An 18,724-nucleotide genomic window follows, 5' to 3' on the forward strand; every position below is an offset into this window, starting at 1 on the left:
AAAATGTTCCTACTCCTCTTATGTTTTTTTTGTTGGGTGTTTTCCCCTTGCAATTACTCCCCCATTTCCCCGTAGTGCTTTAAAGCTTAACTAGCAGGGGCCTTGGCTTTTGTCTTTGTACCTGTCCCTCACTCTCTTCCCTTGGTTTGCCTGACCTACTCACTTCTTCAATTTCCACATTGCTCATTCCTGATATAACATTAATTAAACTTCCACATATCTTATGAACATCTTTCAGTTTCTCATTACTATCATCTTTTGTACTTTCTGTATGTTGAAAATGACTATAGTTTTTCTTTTTCACCTTTTCCCTTATTTGAATCATCTCTGCTCTAAATTTATCCCGGACTTCTTCCCTTGTATCTAAATTTATCCCGGACTTCTTCCCTTGTATCTAAATTTATCCCAGACTTCTTCCCTTGTCAACTGACCTGTTCCTATCATATTAACCACCACTAAGGCTGTGATCTTATTTTTTTTGACTAGTCTACAGTGTCCTGCAGCCCTATGAAATTATCCCTAAGCTCATCATAGTGTTTCCCAAGTTTTTTTATTTTCTGGTTTTAAAGTTTTTGAAACTCCCTCTACATCTACGACAAAACCATCGGGCATGTTTGGTTTTCGCCGATTCTTTTAAATTCACTTCTACCTAGTTGGCCACAACCTATATGGAACCATACATCACATAAATCACATTTGATAGCTTCTTGGTTCAACCTCACCGGTTTTTCCACCCTCCGCAGTCGGACTCGGTTGGACCAGCCATGCTTTCTTCTTGTTCAAAGTCGCTTGGATATTCTTCCTCTACTTTTCCCCCTTTCATATATGATGAGGTTATATGGAATTGGTGGAATGTTGTTGCAAGCAGTGAAAAGTTTCTACAAAGGTAGTAAAGCATGTGTTAGGATAGGAAATGAAGTGAGTGATTGGTTTCCGATGAGAGTGGGGCTGAGACAGGGATGTGTGATGTTGCCATAGTTGTTTAACTTGTATGTTGATGGAGTGGTGAATGCTCAAGTGCTTTGACGAGGATTGAAAGAGAATGATCATGAATGGGAGGTAAATCAGATGTTTGCATACGATACTGTACTAGTTGCAGACTCGAAAGAGAAGCTTGGTCGATTAGTGACAGAATTTGGAAGGGTATGTGAGAGAAGGAAGAGTTAATGTGGGTAAGAGTAAGGTTATGAGATGTACAAGAAGGGAAGGTGGTGCGAGGTTGAATGGAGAGTTACTCGAGGAGGTGGATCACTGTAAGTATTTGGGGTCTGTTGTTGCAGCAAATGGTGGAGTGGATAAATACTATTATTGGGTTACTCTAGATGTCAGATGGATTCCCTACAGAAGATGACACCAACGCATCAGGAATTGCATCATACTAAAAGATGGTTGTGTAAAACTTAGTAGGAAAATGGTTAGTAGTTGTTGTATAAAATATATACAGTTACTATATACATAGTTAATTTAAATTGTGCTATATACATACTGTTCAGTATAGATTTACAGTAATATTGTTTATTGTAAATGTACGATACGTGCGCGGTAAGTTTAGTCGTCCGAACGAAAACAACAAATTCTTACAGTATAGTTAAGCTTTCCTGTAGTGATAGCAGTATATTACAGTAATATACACTAAAGTATTAGCAAGAGTTCTACAGTATTACTAGATAGGAACAACTACACTGTGATAGAAACCAAGTAAAAACAAAGGTAGTACTTAGTGGGTTAATTATCCTAGCAAAGGCAATGACAGTGAGTTGTTAGGTTAGGTTAAGAGTTATGCCACCCTAGGGCAACACGCACAAGCAATTTTTCGCTTATCGTGCCTGTCTGTTATCTAAGCCTTACGGAAAAAAGGGCTGACTACTGTAGTTCTAAAGACAAACCACAACATATCAAAAGGACAAAAGAAAACTAATAATGTTATAACCGACCACTTTATTACAAAAAAGGTTGCGTTATCACACTTGTATGCAAACAATGTCGCAAACAATGTCCTGAAGATTTCAAAATTGCACATGCTGAAACAATTCAAATAAAACTAGGTAGGACTCCTCTGATATGAATTGAAGGAATTCCTTTTATAGCAATTGATCTTTCCCTAGAATTCCATAACTTATATAACACAGTAATGTGGAAATTCTATAGATTTACAAGTTAAATGCAATATATATATATTTATATATATATATATATATATATATATATATATATATATATATATATATATATATATAATTCCCTCAAATTTACCACTGGTAATATCATTGTATAAATAGCTAAGCAAGAGCACACTGTTTAACCCTATACAATATAACACTTGGTGTCGATCTTGCATAAATACATGTGTAATACGTGAATAATTTATAATCACTGTGAAAGTAATTCCTCACACTATGCTCAACATCATAATCCTTAGAGGGTGAGTGCCAATCCATGAGCAACATTCCTCTTCATAACTTTTCTAGGATTATACTTTACATAACTTCTGAGGGGAAGGCATCAGGTACTTGGAGGGTGGAACCAACACATAAAAAATCTAAAAAATTATGAGATCCATATAAATCAAAGCTAAAAAATCTCAAGTCACGAGGTTAAAACATTATGCATACAATACATATGCTGAATAGATAAAAATTGTAGAAAATCTGTGCTACAAAATTAAGGTCTCCTGAGAATCGCATTAAATTTTAGAGCATTACCGTTATTATCTTTGAGTGTTACTGATACCAAAGTAAATAAACTTATTCTTTGTTCCTGAATAGGAAGATCACCCTCTGCATTCCAAGTCAAATGCAAAGACTTCCCAGATTCATGTTTGGTGAGATGAAACTTTAATGGTAATTTGTCCAAATAAACTCTCTTGATCACCCCCATCCTCAATATCAAAACATCAAAAGCATGATCCAAGACCATTGTCACCATACCTTCTTCTACCATTTCTTTTACTTGTTTAATGAAGAGAGAGAGATATAGTTCTCCACTTACCTCTTGAACAATTTTACCAGTTTGTTTTCTATCATTACATCTTTCTGTTATCCTCTGAAGTTGCATCTGACTGCGTACAGTAGGTTGATACCTGGAGGGCTCCACAACTGCAGCCAAAATACGATGAACCATTACATCTGCATAACGACGAATAGGTGACGTAAAGTGAGTGTAAAGCGGTACATTCAAGGCATAATGAGAAAACGGTTCATTCTTTAATAATCCGGCACAAAAATATTTCGCATTTTGCATTGGTTTGCTGCAAAGTGATACAATGACTTGAAATCTATTCAAAGCGTACTTGTCATTGCCAACGTAATGGTGAAGAGACCTTTGCAATGCTCCTGCACTCTCAATGTCTAGTTGTATATCTATTCTTTTTAAAACACTTTTAAGTGTTTCCATGGGTTTTTCCAGTGGAGGAGGATGACGTCTGAGAACTGCAATATTTGGGTAACTGTTATAAATTTTGTGGGCTACAGCCATATTTGCTAAAAGCATAAATTCTTCAATTAATCGATTACTATCTTTAATAATATATTCATAATAGCCATTTGGCATCCCTGTTTCATGATCTAAACAGAAAGCAATCTTAACTTGATCTAATCTTAAGGCCCCTTCATCGAATCTTTTCGTCCTAAGATGTTTTGCTATTGCATGAAGATTGTTGACCACTTTACTTATATCACGAGGTGTATAACCCCCTGTTATTTTAGGTATTTCATCTTCAGCCCATTCTTTTTGTGGATCCTCAATCATGGTCTGAGCGTGATCATATGACAATTTGACACAGGACCGAATAACAGTACGTCCAAACCATTCGCCAATCACTTCACCTCTTGGACTGAGTTCCCAAATCACTGAGAAGGCCAAGCGATCCTCGCCTGGATTTAAGGAGCACAAATGCTCACAAAGCACCCTGGGTAACATTGGGATTACCTGAAATGGTAAGGAAAGAAACCATTAACTCCTTGTCATAGCGAGATTCCAATTATGAATGAAATCATGTGTAAGAAGATATTTCTTCTAAAAAAGAAAAACTACTGTAAATAAATTTACCCTAGCAAACGTGTGTTATCAGATAAGATATTTAATATAAATTGTATTATCTAATCTAAATTAGAATCTAAACTGTTTTTAAAATTGGAAAAAATTCAAACTGAAAAAAAGAGAGAGAGAGAGAGAGAGAGAGAGAGAGAGAGAGAGAGAGAGAGAGAGAGAGAGAGAGAGAGAGAGAGAGAGAGAGAGAGTGAGTGTGTGTGTTTGTGTGTGTGTTTGTGTGTGTGTCAGGTCAGTTGTGGTCATTGGTCAAGTCCCTGTATGGACACTGATTTTATTAAAGACAAGGGTATATCTTTGTTAAAAGATTATCATCAATGTATAAAAAAAAAATTTTCTTTACAAAATATTTAATTTTTGGTGAAAGAGTTATATCATCAATTTTATTCAAATCTAAGTTTATCATTTTGAAACCTGACATTTCATCTAAATTAAAATAATTCAATCTTATGATAAATAATAAGAACATTCCTACACTATCTATTTTTAATTCTTATCACTAACTAGATGAAAAATTCTATCAGGCATTTTATATTATCAAATATTATATAATCATACACTATTTTACAGGGGCAATATCTTTATACAGCACGAGTAATGTATGACATGAGCAACATGTAGTTTGCAAGTGTTGGTAATAATGTTATTGTAGATTTTTCATTTCTGTTTTATTATCATCAATATACTGTTATCACTGTAATTATCATCTGCCCACCATCTTTATTACAACAAAAGTAATCAGTACTTGTCTTTTTTTACTGACAGTTTAGTGTAGTACACCACATCAACAGGCATATACTTATACAAGATAAATAGAGACGTGGGGATATCAACATTGCCATTGTGAGATTTTAGTATTCGGTACTATTCCGTTATTACAGTAAGTCCTCAGTTTATGATGGACATCTGCTACACAACATGATATAAATATAAGTTTTTACATTGGATCACACCTAAATACAGTACTGAAATCAAAGTATGCAAATGCAATAAGGTCATTATCTAGGATAAAAACAAACTTTATGACATGGAGACAATTAAGACTAAAATAAAAAAATATATGAAGGACATTAATATACCGCAATTCATACAAAAAAAAAAAAATTACTACTTATGGGAGATGCATTTTACCTATACAACGTCAGAAGACAAGACTGTCGTAACCCAAGGGCATGATGTATATTAATTACATTTAAAAGTAAAATTAAAGCACTTAAGGAGCATGACTAAACCCCATTACAACAATGTTATTTTGAAGATACTTTAAGTTAAATTACTTTTTTAGTTCCAAACTGAACTTTTTATCTAAAAACCATTGGAATAAAAATTCTACAAAATAGTTATAGACTAAAAATTCTTGTTGCATTTTAATTTTTCAATTCATTGAATATTCTCTTAGCATTTTAATTTTTTCCTTCATTGAAAATTCTTGTTGCATTTTAATTTTTTCCTTCATTGAAACCTCTCTTAGCATTTCAAATTTCAAAAAAGTATATAATTTCTCCAAGGTGGATATGTTACTTTTAAAGGTTTGCTCATTATATTCTAAATAAATTTTTTTTTTTTTTTTTAATTATTGTACAAAATGTAGCCTATAAAATTCTACATCTTTTCAAGTTTGTCAAAAATTAGTCGAGAGTATTTATATAAAAAAGTACAATCAATATTTCAAAATTTCATATTCTGACAAATCGGACTTCAAAGTCTTATTTGTAGAAATAGTATAAAAGACTCTGGTATGTATAAAAGTATGATGACGTCACGACCTCAGTAAAGGTTGCCATAGAGAGAGAAGTAATCTGAATAACAGAACCGTATGATATTTCCTATGTTTTTTTTTATAATTCATTTGTCACATGTTGAGCATCAGTCTTTGTAGCACTTTGTAAAGACCAGATAACAGAAGTAGTGTGTATGAAAGCTCCACGGTGAATGAGACGATTGTGATATTAATGAGCGATTATCTTATATGTTGAACATAATGAGCGATTATCTTATATGTTGAACACAAAATGTTGGAAACGGCCTATAATCTTATGAGAAACAATGTCCATGAAATGATCAACAGCGATGGCAATGTTGAGGGAATATTAACAACAAGTACCTTTATAACTGTAAAGCTGGTTATAATGCAAGGTAAAACTACAAAAGTTACATATAAATAACGCATAGATTGAGTATAGAGATTAAAATTTGCCAGTTAGGAGTTAATAGCTGTGCTGTAAAATCCTGTTGTTATGATATAGTACTTGTTACGTATAAGGGTTGGTAAACAGTCACAGTGGTTTAAAATTGAATATATTGAATTTAGAATAAGATTACTTGACATTTGCTATGTGTAAATATATCGATCAAATTTACTCAAGATTTATTATACTGTAAATATAGACAACCAACCATCTAGAAAGGTACTGTTTTCAAATATTATTGTTGGGAACTGCATTTGACTTTAAAATATGGACCATTTGATCATTCTTTTTATGGTGGAGAGGACATTATGTTTTTTTTGTCAAGTTTAAACAGTATTTTCATACCAATTCACGTTTTAGTCAATGATTACATTCCCTTTGCTTTCCATATTTATGGAAAAAGACCAGCAAATAGCAGTGCTATTACATATAAAAATTACACAAACTTTATAATTTCTACTTCCTATCCAACAATAATTGTCTCTGCAGCAGCACTAAAATGATGCAACCATTTGCGATTAAAAAAGGACAAGATTCTGAAGAAGTGTGGCTATGAAGTGTCATTATTTATGGCTGGAGAGCATCAAAACAGTAAATCAGAAAAATAGTGGCAGCAGATAGTTGTGATAAGAGCATATCATATAGATTTAGAGAATTAGGACATGAGATGATAAAGGAAGAATTCATAATTGAATAATCTTGGGTAAGTCATGATATAAGTGAGAGCTTACAATTCCCAAGATCATATGTTATAAAACCTAAACCTTAATCTCTACTATGCAGTTTAGGTGAAATCAATGTACAGTAGTTGACTATTCAAATGAACATGACTTTCATAATTAGACTGTGCTTTCAATAAAGGAACATACAGCAATAGAATGAAAGTACCTTCTGAGTGAGGTAGATGCTTGTGGCTCTCTCTGAAGCCATTACGTCCAATGGGGTTTCCTCAGGGATGAAAAAACTAACATCTGCAATATGCACTCCCACTCTGAAATTCCCAGATGGCAGAGGTTGACAAGACATAGCATCATCAAGATCCCTTGCTGTTGCAGGGTCAATGGTGAAGATGCAATCATTTCTCAAATCTGTGCGCTTCTCAATTTCCTGGAAAGGAAAAAAATAATGGACTAAAATTCTATTTACAATGAATAATCATAATTAAGAACGGTAGTTTAACCAAACCAGAAATGTCAAAAATATTAACATTTTAAGGTCTGACTTATAAGATTTGTTCTAATAAACAAAATAACTTATCTATACTTATACAGTAGATTGGACCTGAAAGCTTTTACTAGCTGATTGTAATATAAATATATTTTGACATTTTTAAGCACAGTATTTGTTGTGGTTTAACATAGTTTCAGGTTTTTATACAAATACAAATTAACAACATGTTCAATAATTGGAAATTACCTCTCCAATCCACAACTGGGACATGAACAATATCCATTATACGTGTACAGGTCAGAGCAGTGTACTAACTAAACATTGAGATAAAGTTTCTCAAACTTATTTTTTAAACTGTATTGTGCAAATAAATAATTAAACTGACTTTCATACAAGAGTTTTAACTGATGAAACTAAAACATTTTAGTAAAAAGATGTTCCAAAATTTTCTAACAAGAAACTCTATCATTTACACAATTCTGACTAAAACCCATCTTCAATTACCCCTGATTAAAGTCTAGCAGAATACAGAAGACAGGGTACAAGGAATAAACAGACTGACATGAACTTAACTGTATCCAATAATATTGCATGTAGTATTCACATAGCATTGTGTTAAGAAATAAAAAAGGCAAATAATCTTTTCCATTGATTTTAATAAGTTTAGACTGAAATTATCCATATATCATTTATTCCTTGTACTGTACTGTGCATAACTCTTCATGATAACCTGTCTTCCTAACTCAAAAAGGGTTATGACTGAGCAAACTTAAAATTGAACCATGTTAAATATTTACTATACCTGAGGAGGGATTGACCAGGGGATTGATGGCAAATCTTTTGTCACTGCTTCAGGGAATTCTGAATAATCTACATCATTTTCCATAAGCAGTGCCTCTGTTTCAGCCTCAATGTCTCCAACTTGACCGATATCACGCACCAGTGCTCTGAAATATGTACAGTATATTCAAACCACAAGTTTACAAGTAATATCCAAGACAAATAGGTAAAAAAAAAAGTAAAATGATATTTGAGCAAAGTATTGCTTATCAAGTGAAAATTATTTGTTATTCAACTTGATTCTACAAATAGATGCTAACATCAAGATCTTTAAAATTGGAAATCTTATTACAGTATTTTCCCCCGTTCTCAAGAATAATTTGTATTTTTCCTAGCTATACAGACCCCGAGTCACTTAAAATAGGGAATGTCTTCAGTGGAACTGGGATGGCTATTGAAATCGTCAATAAGGTATTAAACAACAGGTGGTGAGTGCAGGCAAGTAGCCCTGCCCTTGCTACAGTCAAAAACTCTTCACATTTGACCTTAAGCTCAGGACTGAAAGGGGTGATTGAGGTGGGTTGAACTTTAAAGGACAGGTTTTTAAATTTATGAAAAATACCAGTTATCTTTATAACTTTCATTTCTTTTAACAGGAAGCCGTCGACTTTCGGCCGTTTGACTTTACGACCACTTTTTCACTGTGATGATGTCACAAGTGTGTCGGAAATAGTACACTAATAGGAAAAATGTTTCCTTGGAAATAATCTATTTTCTTGTACAAAAATTAACCAATTTATCTCATTAAGTTAGTATTTCCCTTTATTGACAATATTGGGAGGTTGGGCTGTGGCACCCTAGCAGTACCAGCTGAACTCGGCTGTCCCTGGTTAGGCTGGAGGAACGTAGAGAGTAGAGGTCCCCTTTTTGTTTTGTTTCTTGTTGTTGTCGGCTACCCCCCAAAATTGGGGGAAGTGCCTTTGGTATATGTATGTATGTATTTTGAGTAAAAAAATTACATCAAAAGAGATTTTTTTTAATATCTGACAAGTTCATGTCATCTGGCGACATCATATCGACAGAAAGCGAACAGGGAATAGTGGTTTCCCTCCAATAGGCTAGTATTCCCATTATCAAAATATCAAGTAATTATACAAAGTATTTTGTGGGTCTGTATTGGTTATGAGTAATACTTAGCATAAATTTGACTACGCTATTCTTATTTTATCTCTGATCATATACTGATATTTATCTATCGAAGTACACTAATGGACAAATATTTACTTATAAAGTTATTATTTTCTTTCATTTCTTGCAAGAAAAAAGAAAAGGGTTTCACATATTTCGCAAGTCATTCATTGTCAAGTTTATGTACAAGTCCAGTCATGTTATATTTCTGGTGGAAGGCGTGCTGGCAAACGGAATCTTATTATTCCCATTATAGAAACACCGTGTAACAACATCACGTTTCAGTGATAGAACTTCGTACGAAAATGGTGAGTGGTCGTTGTATGAAATATGTACTTAATCACAGTAATTTTGAATTGTACACTACTGTACAAATTGTTTATTAACTACGTACAGCAGTATTTTTGTTTACATGAATACGGTACAGAATGTAGGGTACCGAACAAGCCCACACCTAATGTATTGTACGTTTGTATTATCGGTTTGTGAAAATACTGTACTGCATCTGTACATAATTACCAATGACTAAATTTTTTCCACAGATACTGTACATACTGTATATAATACCAGTTTATTGGATGTAAGATTACATACAGTACATACTGCGCAAGAGACGACGCATGAGGTGTTGGGCAATGGTTCAAGAAAACTGCGTAGAACTTCGTAAGAAAGTGGTTAGTGGTAGTTGTATAAAATATGGACACTAACTTAAATCTTAAATTGTTAAATATTATACAGAACAGTAAAGGGTATTTATACAGGCATATTATCAACTATGTATTGTATTTATTTACTTTAAATGTATGTAACCCAAGTGTGCGGTGCGTTGTCAAATGTAGTGGAGTCGCCTGAACAAAATCGCTGAACACTTGACAGTACAATTAAGCTGTACTGTACTGATATCTGTACACATATTCCAGTAATATACACTAGAGTATCAGCAAGTTTTATATTACAGTATTAGTAGCTAGGAACAACAATTTTTTGATATACAGAAAGTGGATGATGACTACTTTGTAAAATTATAGTTTAGTATAATACTGCACTGTAACCTTACGGTGTTCAGTACGCAGTGTACGTGTGGACATGTACTGTACATTTAATTGTAAACTGTGGTAGAAACCAAAATAAAATCAATATTAGGCAGTACTTGGTGTGTTAATCATCCACTCGGGCACCCTCTTATAGGCAAGGGGCAGTGGCTTGATAGGTTAGGAGTTATCCCACCCTAGGGTATCAAGCATTCACAAATTCATGCTTTTTGCGCCTGTGTCTGTTACTTAACCCTTGATTGATGAAGAAATCTTTCTACCCCGAAGGGAAGATCCACTATGGAATGAAATACCTTCCATACGAGGGCCAACAGTTAGGTATTCATTCCACTATCCTCCCTCCTAATAAGACTACTCAGAATGTAGCTTACCCGCATCATTTTCAGATACGGCCAGCAACAACACAATTACATCATCTTAAAGTGAGGAAAGAAAGAAGCATAGCTGGACATTTTACCTTTCCTGTAGACTTGCATCGAACATGTTACCGTAGACAAGATGATTCCTGTCATGTATGGGAGATGGGCTATCTACACAAATACTTGAGCCACCACAATGGGGCCAAGAAGTTAAGTGTTAAAAGTATTTGAGGTTATAATACTCCTTTAAATAGAAGGCTTAGGTTGATTGGCATTTCCAAAATCCTTCATCACCATTCCAACTGCAAGATTCTTCAGTCTCAATTGCAATCAATCCCCCTAACTTTGCGAGCTCTATTTCAAGATGGTACCTTGACCACCACAAAGGTTTTAGAGTAGGTTTTGCACCCACCCACCCACACTCGAGCCTGAAATGTCAAGTTCTCTACTGATATAACAGCAGTCCTCACGACCTTAAATTTCATGAAGCGAGGGGATGGATGTCTCAAACCTGGGTCATGTGTCAACAGGTTCTTGGTTTGCTTACTAATCTACAATAATATAACACCTACCTTTCCGAAAAAAAAAAAAAGTTCGCGCAACTCACCAAAGCTATTGCTGGCAACAACTGTCCCGAAAGTGAGAGCTGTCTGATGACCACCTCTCAAAGGCTCATACATGGCATAGGTATGAGACCTGGAGACAAGGGTCACTTATCACTCAAGAGGGTCTGACGTCCAGGGGTGGGCAAGACTGCTCAAAGTTCTTCACAAGCATAGACAACACCCACGAGGAGGATGACACAACCAGGTCACCCATGTGAAAGCCCTACTCACCACTCAACGCATCTGAGAAGAGTTGCATGGCTGGAGGTGGGGAGTCTAAATTCTCTCCTGGTGAGCTGATCAATGGCCAAGGGCATACATGAAGTTAGCACCACAGTCGCCACACCCAATTTGTTGCATTCCCGAATGAGTACAAGAACCTCCAGAAAGACACTAAGACTCCCTATGCATCCTCATCCCTCACAAAGGATGAAGGCTCTAGAATTTGCTCAGAACCAGCAATGTAATAGTCTGATGAAGGACCAGGTTGGTTATCATTGGGATGAAAAAATTTCTGGCAGACCAAACTAGACATTAAGAGGTACACCAATTACCCTTTCCTACATTGACCTTGCTAACTAGTTGCTAGCGGCCTTATCATGAGCATGGGCTGTTTCACCTCACCCACAACCATAGCTGCCAGCTGCCTGCAAGTGAACGTCGTCTTTAAAATGTGCCATTTTCTCCGTTCAGGATACCAAATCATCCAAAATAGAAGGGAGTAACACTCCCCTAACCAGTAAGAGAAGGTGAATGAATGATTATAAAATTTAGGCCTCTAGCCAAGTACTTGAGCAACCAAGGCCATTCAGCAATATATAATACAAATTAATCAACATACCGGTACACCAATACCATTTGTATCATTTTAACCTATAAAACAAACCACACCACTTACATACAATAACATCTATATGTGAAATAAGAAGGGATTAAAAAGATTAAATAAATACCTTAATAGAATTAAAGTTCATAATAGAACCCAATAGTTAGCATAAATTTTTTCAAGTTCAGGGTATTATAATTTTCCCCTAGTATATCTCTTAACAGTTTGTCCTGGAGTAAATGTGTCCTCTGAATATTAAAACCAGAAAAATCATCTGAAATATGTTTAATATCCAATGACAGGTATTACAAAGAGGGGCCTGTCTCCTTTCACCGCTCATTAAATAATTGAGGGTTACGTGTATGGCCAAAACGTAATCTAATTAAAATGATGTTATTGCTCCTACTTGTAGAATTACAAGATCACAATTTATCCACTGAATGGTGAATTTGTATCAATTTTGTATTGGTGGTCAGTTCAGAGCATCGAGCCTGAGGAAGGGTGCCTAAGCTCCTCCATCACCTGGCCAATGACAGGAGTGTAAGGTACAGCATGGGAGCATTCATCACCAGCTAGTCTGGCTACCAAGGTAGTTAAGCCAGCCAACCAGTCCTTGGGGTCAGTCACCTAATAGGGCTGTTATAGGGATCCAAAAGCACAGCACCATAGTCAAAGATAAGTGCCCAGCCCAGCATCGAGCCGTGAATCTGCAGTCAGCCTAGCTACCAGGGTAGTCAGGCCATCACTATGGTACCCCAACCACTAATGGGACCCATTCACCCTGAAGAGGTAGTGATGTCATCAAAAGCCCTATTCATACAACTACGACAGCCCTTCCTCATCGTCATCCCCTTAGGCTCTGCCAGCAAACAGGTCGTCGAGTGATCATTAATGACGAAATTCCCCCTACAGGAAAAGCACAGGAGTTGCTACGACAAGAACCATAACACTGGAATAATTGCCACGGGAAGTGGCATAAGTGGTAGACATTCTCACTGGAACCAATAAGACACATGGGATGTGGTTATTAGTACATCCAGTGTGGGAGCCTAGGGCCTCAGGGTTGTAAGCAGAGGGGTGAATGACAGTGAAGCTAATCACAGGGGACAGGTACAGGGCCAGCATGCTCTGGCTTAATGGCCCGGAAGCCTTCTTACCCTCTTTTGACTTTGGAACCTTCCACAAAACAGAACCCTTCTAAGCTTAGGGCACATTGCACTGTGAGGATCCACCATTGAGTTCAATGACACTGGTGTCACCACTGAGGTCACTAGGGGTGAGTTAGTATCAGCTAACAGCCTCAAATCAGGGTGGGGGTGGGGGGAAATCGATACAGATCCGACTCTCCCTGATCTTGAAGCAGGACTAAGCTAGGGGCATACGCCTAATACCTTCCCCAAGCGGCAAACTCAACAAGGAGTGCGGCGCTAAACAGCCTTTCCTGCATTATCAAGAATGATGCCGGAGAAGACTTGATCTTCCCAATCATAAAAATATTCGCTGGCCTAAAGACTACGATCTACACTTGGCATATGGGGATAATTGCAAACAATCATGTCCCCAAGGCATAAAGTGAGTTCATTTATAAACAATTTAGGCATAAACCATGGTAAAGTTCATCCTTCACTTATATTCTTTATTTCATTACTTACACAAAGCCAATATCAACCATTCAAATTTAAAAGTATAAAAACAAAAAAATTATTACACAGTCTTGAATAGGCTGCATCACTATCAATGATTTAAATTGCCACTCCAGCTCCGCTGATGATATTCCTTATTTTAAAGGACGGAAGGCTTATATACATGTAGAAACAAATGAAAGCTCTAATCAGCATGAATTACATTTATTTACTAGAAAAATATATGTAAATATTAAGCATAATGCAGTAAAAAAAATTACTTACCCAAAAGCAAATTTTGGCTCGTTCCATTCCACAATTTTAGCCAGGAATATTCTTGAAAGATAATCCTGATGTCTAACTATGAAGTCTGGAGGACACTGTACCATGGGAATCTTGAGCCTTGGTATACGATAATCATTAGGAGAGAAAAGAGCTAAATGTGGATTTTTATCTGCAAAAAGTTTTAAAGTTCCAGCTGCTGTTCTTGGATGCTTTCGAGTGACAATGTATACCACATGTGCTGTTTTCTGTACAAATTTTTCCCAAACAGGTAGCCTCATAACTTGCATAACATTTGGCATATGCTCTGCTACTCTTGTCTTAAAATTGCCAGGCGAGCGATGATTTGTTGCAGTTTTTCCAGTCAATTCATCTACATTTAACTTGCTGCTTTTGCTATTTTTATCCCCTAGCAAGCCTTGGCTATAATTCTTAGCACCTGTCCTTTGGGTATCATAACTGCCTGGACTGCTGCTTTTAACTTCCAAAGAGTTTTCCTGTTCAAAATTTCTTCTAGAAACTGACTTCTCATTCACTGCAGCTTTACCTTCTGATTTTTCTGCAGACCCAACATTGTGTTCTGCACCCTGAAATATTTTACCCTTGGTATCTTCACCTATCTTTACAATAGATTTTTCCTCAAAAGGTACTTTATCTTCTGATGACTCACTTTTATGACTTTTTCTTTTTTTGGTTCTTCGCTTTTTCTTTGCACCCTGTAAGGATTGTGTGTTATGGAGCATAGGTTCTATTTTCACAGTATTGCCAACACCTATTTCTTGGTCATCTTTAGTTACATTATTTACACAATTGGCACTCGGTTCTTCCTTTATAACCTCAATATTAATTTTATGTGCACACTTTTCTTCTGTTGAATTTTCCACATTATTGTCACTTTGTTTACTTAAATTTATTGTGTTTATTCCACTTGTGATTGCCAATAATTCTTGTTTACCAGAGGAACCCCCAGCATAACCGTTTTTCTCTCTCTGCTGTTCCTGAAATGCTTCCCACTGAGCTCGGATGAACTCCTCATCTTCTCTCGCTTCTTCATAATCCAGAATTTCACTACATCCACTTTCATCATCGGTGAAATCACATTCACTAAGCTGATCTGGAGGAACAGCACAACCTTTTACTTCTTCATCAGAATCCTGGATTGGTATATCTTTCGAATTAGTTTCATCATCTTGTGAAAGCGAAGCTAAATCACTAATTTCAGGTTCAACAACTGGAGTAGAAGACACTGCCACCTGATCAAGATTCTTAATTTTACCATCACCTAATTTCTGTATTTGTCCTCTTTTTCCCCTCCCTCTCCTTTTTCTCCTAACTTTAACAGTGTTCGGATCACATTTTTCTGATTCGTCATCATCTTCTACAACGACATCACTATCACCCTGTTCAAGATGACCAAGATTTTCTAAGCCTTCTATGTTAGTGCACTCTAATTTTTTTTCCTTTACCTGAAGAGCTGGTTTATAATTAGTTTTATAAGACATACGGTTATATGGGGAAGCAACGCTGGAGGACACCGAAGCAGATATACCAAACTCCAGCGGATTATATACAATACTTAGTTCATGAGGTTTATTTTCTAAATACTCTTCTAATGGTTCATACAGCACCTGCGAAAGAATAAAAAATTTTAAATTTTCAAAACAGTATTGTCAAAGGTACAATAGTGCTATGGCAGTACAGTTGGTATAAATTCAATGTAAATTAATTTTCAGTGACAAATAAAGTTTTACCTTCCACTGGTCAGGGGGTTTAATTTCCACCATGACCACATCTCCGTGCAGGGCAGCGTTGCGGTCACGTACCCCGCCAATATAAATGTCCATCGCCCCGTCCTTAAGAAAAGTATTAAGCAAAATAGTGAAGAGTGTATATTAAAAATTAAAAAAAAAAACTTCCACTTCTTACTGAATTTTTTAAGCTTACATTCCCAATTAATATCCAGACACTGGAGAAAAACCATCAATGGACAATATAAGCATTTACTAGAGCATTCATCTTGGAAAAATAGAGGATATAATATTTACTATGACTTACTTTATAGAAAAATTTTGAATTCCAGTTCTTTTTACTTACCACACAATGGCAAGTCATCCTTTGTCTACCATGGTTGTGAACGTATAACAGTTCAATGACTTGAAAAATAATTAACACAGGTTCTTGGAAAACAAATGACTTCAGTAAATTTTTGTCTTGTGTACAGCATAATATTATAATGAAATGGCTTTTATTCTAAATAAATTTTATTTCATGATAAAACCTAGTGAGAAGTTGAAATAACTGGTTAATAAAATCTTGAAAATGTAAGAATCGTGTTCCTCTAACATTTCAAATACTGTAATCATAAGATCCAGGTGTAGGTTTAAAGGTGATATACCAGTCCAAATCATATATACTGGCTTGAAACAGCAAAACCCCAAGTATATAATAATAGCACACCACCTGAATTTTAGTCAAGAACATCTGCAACAGTTCCAATCCCCGTATGGAACTGACATCTGGGAGTGATGGGTCATTGCAGTCAGGTTACAGGGATTTGGTTGGTGAAAAACTAAATACTTCATAACCGATTGTACACCATTTACTATGAATTAAGTTAAGTGTCTTCACAGTTGATTTTGTTATTGAACCACATAATCAAGTATGGATAACAAAGTTATATAATACGGCAACATATATCTATAGTGTTTAAAAAGTAATTCTAGAAATTTTGCTTTATTTTTTCAAATATAGGCGCAACATGTTTTCTGGACATGGGATGATATGGCACCTGATTAATAACCAAATTAGTAGAGACCAGCTCCTCATGTGGGTAATGAACTTAACGGATAATATTCACTTAAGTACTGTAATTATACTTGAATGTATAATACACTATTGTAATAATGATATAGTATAATGGCAATATGGTGACCATCAATATTAATCTTTGTAATCTATTACTTAAAAATTCAAAAATGATACTAATAAAAGACCCACCTACTCCCATGTTTAAAGTTTGTAAACTTAAATTGCTGGTGAATACTTTTTGAGTGGAGACAAAGAGGCAAATTTTACTTTTCATAGTTTCTGGATAATTCCAAGATACCAAGTAGTGCCTAGTGTTTTTCCAGGTTAACAATTACCCTTTTTCATTTTACCCCTGATTGGCAAATCCTTGGTGTGTTTGGTTGGAAAGTCTCAATAAAGGGTTAACTTTTTCAGAGATTGTGATGTAAGCAGAGGCCTAATGGGTCTAAAGCAGCCCACATACACTCAAATTTTTTGGTCCAATTTTCTTATGTCAAATTATTTGACATGAATTTGATCGTGTGTGGCGTAATTTGATGGCCTAAAAGGTTTGATGTCAAATTTTTTACTGATCTGATTTCAGTAGATATTTTTTGAGACGTCAAATAATTTGTGCGTGTGTGGTACCTAGCAATAATTTGCGCAAATTACTTAGTGATTAGACATAATCTGAGGAGGACGTGCGCGGCTCATCGTCATGGTTCCAACAAAACATGAAAAGAAATTTCTTCTTGAGCTTATTGATGTTTATAGAAGTTTACCTCAACTTTGGAACATTAAAAGTGACTGTTATAGTGACAGAAATAAAAAAGATATGGCATATGAGACTCTTCTACAGAAATTCCGTGATTATTATCCGGAAGGGACGAAGGAGGAGCTGACGAAGAAAAACTCACTGCGGACGAGCTTCCGAAAAGAATTAAAATTAAAATAAAAGACTCAAGCAGATCTGGAGCAGGAACAGATGAAATGCGAAGAAAGTTCTTGAAAACATCAGGTTCACTAATTCTCAGTTCATTTAATAAAGGAGCATGACCAAATCGATCTCAGCACAAATACCATTGCTGGGCCCACTTTGGTCTCTTTCGTTTCTGCGTGCTCTTCAACGCTAAGCCAAGAGCCAACGCTGTATATGCATCCATGATGACACTCGGGAGCAAAATGAAAATTTGATGAGAAGTTTGAGCGTGTAGGGCAAACGTCAAACTGTCAAATAATTTGAAATAAAAAAATTTGACCAAATATTTGAGCGTGTGGGGGCCGCTTTAGGCCTCAAATTTGTTTGATGTCTCAATATCAGGTTTTAGAGGGGAGGAAATATTTTGCTTGTTCTTAGGCCAAACTGATAGGTATTTCTCGTTTTGTTATGAGAGGTTGTGGTCACAGTATCAAGTCACTGTAATGTTTCAAGTAGATAAAACTGACTTAAATAGGAAATCTATTAAAGTTAGATAACTGTGGTCATTAGTCCTTATTTTTGCTTCTTATAAATAACTGATGAGAATATTACCTCCGGGTTACTATGTTCTCTCCTCAACTTTCTTCTGGTTGCACAATAACATTTGTTTACTAGAAGCTGTTTCTAAATGCATGACATCTTGCAATAATTTTGCATGATGTGGAGAGATCATCCTCATCTTTCGATCCTAGTAGTCCCACTGTATAGCAGAATTGGCCACGAGATTTTACTTTCTCCTCTTACTTCTATGCCCTGTTTCTTCTTTTATGGATTGCTTTAACAAGAAATGCTTTACCATATCATTTGCTGTTGGGCTCTGGGATGGTTCCTACATGCT

General features: G+C 35.7%; 1 protein-coding gene across 11 annotated transcripts in view; it reads right to left on the reverse strand.

Annotated features, from left to right (window-relative positions):
* Positions 1-1,921: 1,921 nt before the first annotated feature.
* Dis3l2 (Dis3 like 3'-5' exoribonuclease 2) overlaps positions 1,922-18,724 on the reverse strand; it is a 374,186-nt gene continuing 357,383 nt past the window's right edge. For all 11 annotated transcript variants that reach the window (XM_068363716.1, XM_068363715.1, XM_068363724.1 and 8 more), the window contains 5 exons: positions 15,872-15,973; positions 14,124-15,748; positions 8,209-8,353; positions 7,125-7,343; positions 1,922-3,927 (listed from right to left, as the gene is read on the reverse strand). In XM_068363716.1, the coding sequence (XP_068219817.1) occupies positions 2,662-3,927; positions 7,125-7,343; positions 8,209-8,353; positions 14,124-15,748; positions 15,872-15,973 (3,357 nt within the window). In that variant the 3' untranslated portion in view covers positions 1,922-2,661. The remainder of the gene's footprint in view (positions 3,928-7,124; positions 7,344-8,208; positions 8,354-14,123; positions 15,749-15,871; positions 15,974-18,724) is intronic.

Source organism: Palaemon carinicauda, chromosome 40, assembly GCF_036898095.1.
Source record: "Palaemon carinicauda isolate YSFRI2023 chromosome 40, ASM3689809v2, whole genome shotgun sequence".
Classification (NCBI taxonomy): Eukaryota; Metazoa; Arthropoda; class Malacostraca; order Decapoda; family Palaemonidae; genus Palaemon; species Palaemon carinicauda.